Genomic DNA, 3,957 nt, shown 5'->3' with positions numbered 1-3,957 from the left:
GAGCATAATTGATATAAAAAAATATTTTCATATCAAACATTTAAACATCAAATTATTTTAAATTTTTTAAAAAATATGATCACTTGAAAAAGATAATGCTGTTAAAACCTCGAGTTGATAAACATGCAAAGGGAAACTTCCAAATTTGCAGATCCATCAGAATATATCAAACGTTATAAGATTAATCATATCCATGTGATTGGTTAGCTGTCATTCTTCAAATAGGAAATTTAGTTCCAACTACTACATCACATTACATTACAATATCTTAACATAGAACTCCTAGATTTACTGATTACAAACAAAGAGTGAAACATGTATTTAACTTGATTATATCATTTATTTGTGTACTTTACAGCTTAAGCTGAATTAGGCCGGGCAAACTTTCAAGTAACTATGGTCAAAGGTTTAGTTACTAATAACTTGATGTATTATGAGTACAAAATTTCAGTCGATAATCTAGGTAACCAAATGGGCCATTCTTTGGAATCTATTACTCTTTAGTACTTTAAAGCACAACATGATCAAGAAAAATATGCTTTAGTAAGCATTAAAGTTTAAAAGGGATACCTGAAAGTGACAAAAAGGAAAAGAAAGCTAAGCCTGAAAAACCAACACTAATTTGGTTTTATCTGTGTCTTGGTGTACATGGTAAAATTTACCTGTCTAAGCCAACAAAACATTCTTAAGAGCCTTTTCAAGTGTGCAAAGCAAAAACATTCCACAAGATAAGGTAACAAACACACTTCCATTCTCAACAACATGGAGAAATATCAGTATCAACTGATATTGAAAATAGTTTCACTGCTTTTAACAGTGAAAATTGCATTTGGAGAATGGTGCAGTTCACAAGACTTGGAAGGTTTGATTGGTTTCAAGAATGGAATTCAGATGGATACATCTGGAAGATTGGCAAAATGGGTTGGTCAAAGATGCTGTGATTGGGAAGGCATTGTATGTGATAATGCAACAACATCAGGAACAAGAAGAGTGACACAGATTCATCTTCCAGGGTTCATTTCCACAGATAAAGACTTGTTTCAAACCCAAATGATTGGTCACTTTTCACTTTCCATCACACTTCTCACCTCACTTGAAATCCTTGATCTTGGAGGCTTAGTAGGCCTCAGTGGAACAATTCCACAAACACTTGGCATGCATCTGCAAAAGCTCCAAAAGCTTTACCTTTATGGAAACAACTTAACAGGCTCAATTCCAGAAAGCATTGGTGAGTTGCAAAACCTACAGCAACTTGCAATTCATGAAAATAGGTTATCTGGGTCAATTCCTTCTAGCCTTGGAACCCTAAGAAAACTGAAAAGTTTGCTGCTTTATTCAAATAAAATCTCAGGTACATTACCACTCTCACTTGGGAACTTGACAAATTTGGTAGAATTGGATCTTCATGAAAATTCCATCAATGGTCACATACCAAATAGCATTGGTCAGATGCAGAATCTTGAAAAGCTTGACCTTTCAAGCAATTTGCTAAATGGGAGAATCCCTTCATCATTATCCAATTTAACTTCCATTTCACTTTTGTATTTGGACACAAATAATCTTGAGGGAACAATCCCATTCCCTTCAAGAAATGGTGGTGAAAATATGCATTCTTTAGGGTTCTTGAGGCTCAATGATAACAATCTAAGTGGAAATTTACCTTTCAATTTCGGTCAACTTGTTTCTCTTCAAAGGGTATCATTGTCAAACAACAAACTTGAAGGTGCATTGCCTTCAAGTTTGGGGAATTTGCATCATTTGACTGAGATTTACCTAAGTGGAAACTTTTTCTCTGGCCAAATACCAAAATCATTAGGCCAAATTTCTCACCTCATAATGTTCAACATTTCCAAAAACTTGATTCAAGGGCCATTGCCAAAAGAGATGTCAAACCTTCAAAATCTTCAAAAAATTGATCTCTCTTTCAACCCTTTGAACCTCACTTCCATCCCCGAATGGCTGCCAAGTCTATTGTCGCTCTCTGGCATTTACCTTGCAGGCTGTGGAATCCAAGGCCGAATTCCAGAAGTTTTGAATACAATCAAAAGTCCAATTCAGGAATTGGACTTATCAATGAACTTTCTCAGTGGAAGCATACCTTCATGGATAGGTTCCTTCAGCCAACTCTACTTATTGAACCTCTCAAGAAACTCACTTGATTCATTCATCCCTCATTCCGTTGCGAAATTGCGCAATCTTGCAATTCTTGATCTTCACTCAAATAGGCTTACAGGATCCATAATTGAGGCATTTGAAATTGAACAAGATTCCACTGGAGGATCACTAACATACCTGGATCTTTCACATAACAATTTCTCTAGTGGAGTTGAAGAAATTGGTGTAGGAGGGCAATTCAACATTCAATTTCTGAATCTTTCTCACAACAATCTGAAGGGTATGTTGTCAAGTTCACTTGGGAGGCTAAAATCCATTCACAGTTTGGACTTGAGCTTCAACAAGTTAGCATCAAATTTGCCAGAGTTTCTTGCAAATTTGACCACATTGGAGATACTTAGGCTGCAAAAGAATCACTTTAGTGGCAACATTCCTAATGCATTTCTCAAGCTTAGAAAGTTGAAGGAGTTGGATCTATCAGATAATGTTCTTGAAGGGGAAATTCCAGAGGGTGAACCTCTGATTAACTTCCCTGGTAGTTCTTATTCTGGTAACAAAGGTTTGTGTGGAAAGCCTCTTGGTCCTTGTAAACTCTGAGGATTCTTCTTCCCTCACATGTCATTGTAAGAACCCTGAAATTTTATTCATTATTATTATTATTATTCTATCATCAACATATTAATCATTCCAAGTTCATTCACTTGGAAAAAAGTGCTTGAGATTTCTAAATTTAAATTCAGCCTTCTATAAATGAAAACTTGAACCAAAATAGAGAATTTTCTGTGCAGGTAACATTGAACCGATATCAGGATTCAGTTATGTGAAACTTCTAATTTTCTATTAACTTAATATTGCAATAAAGATTCTTTTATTTTTTGTGGTTTTTCCTTTCCCTTCTTTGGTGCTTTCTTTCCACAGTGAGTATTAAATATAATTTAAACAAAATGTTAACTGAGAATAAAGCTACATTAGTGAAGGTTATATATTAACCATGAAACTGTTTTTGTCATTTTAATGGTACATCCTCACATGAACATGCTCAAATTTGTAGATAGTAGATTCAATCTAAAATATTGACGCGTGTTCTACAGTTAATTTAACCAAATTAAACTAGAGAAGACAGTTGATAACTGGGTGTAAAATAAAAATCTAATGTTTTTCGATTAAACTAACTACATAACACATACTAATATTATTCGAGTTTGAATCTTTGTAGGTGAAGATAATTTTAGAAATCTTCATCTAAATTTCCACCATAAGATGAATAGAAAAAAGAGTTAACCTAGATTAGTAGAAACATATAATGACACCACAGTTAACTGCTCCTGTAACAATTTTTCTTTTTTCAATTAAAAATAAAACAAAATAAATTTCAGTTTTTTTTTTTTTTTTCTGAATTCATTGGTGCAAACCTCATTTGGATGTGTTGAAGTTGGAGTAGCACATCCACCAGTTGCTTTCAATCACAATGCACACGCTTTCAACTGCTACGACACCAATAGTTTGTACACTTCATTTATTTTCCAATGGTTGTACACCAATCTGGCTTTTGGTTGCTGCCGTGAAATGATAGAGACGTGTCTCTCTCATATTTTATATTTTAGTGTACAAAATTTTACTTCAAAATCGTTGGAAAAATATCTCTTTATATCCATCTATTTTAAAATTTTAAAAAAATAACTAATTTTTTAAGAGAAAAATTTAAAGCCAATGAATAATAGTTCAAATGGCATAGTCTTCCCATACTCAATTAAGAGGTTGCGGGTTCGAATCTCCTATTTTTGGTAAAAAAAAAATTAGAAATTTTCCTACCATTATGTTTTTCAACATGTTTCGTTTTCT

At 33.7% G+C, this 3,957-nt stretch overlaps 1 protein-coding gene across 1 annotated transcript; it reads left to right on the top strand.

The window, feature by feature from the left end:
* Positions 358-2,784, top strand: LOC107643432 (probable leucine-rich repeat receptor-like protein kinase At1g35710). Its single transcript, XM_016347077.2, has one exon. It carries the CDS (start codon positions 763-765, stop codon positions 2,710-2,712), a length of 1,950 nt encoding a protein of 649 aa, XP_016202563.1. The 5' UTR covers positions 358-762; the 3' UTR covers positions 2,713-2,784.

Source organism: Arachis ipaensis, chromosome B05, assembly GCF_000816755.2.
Source record: "Arachis ipaensis cultivar K30076 chromosome B05, Araip1.1, whole genome shotgun sequence".
Classification (NCBI taxonomy): Eukaryota; Viridiplantae; Streptophyta; class Magnoliopsida; order Fabales; family Fabaceae; genus Arachis; species Arachis ipaensis.
Note: the sequence above shows the minus strand (reverse complement) of the source record. Positions and strands in the feature narration are given on the sequence as shown.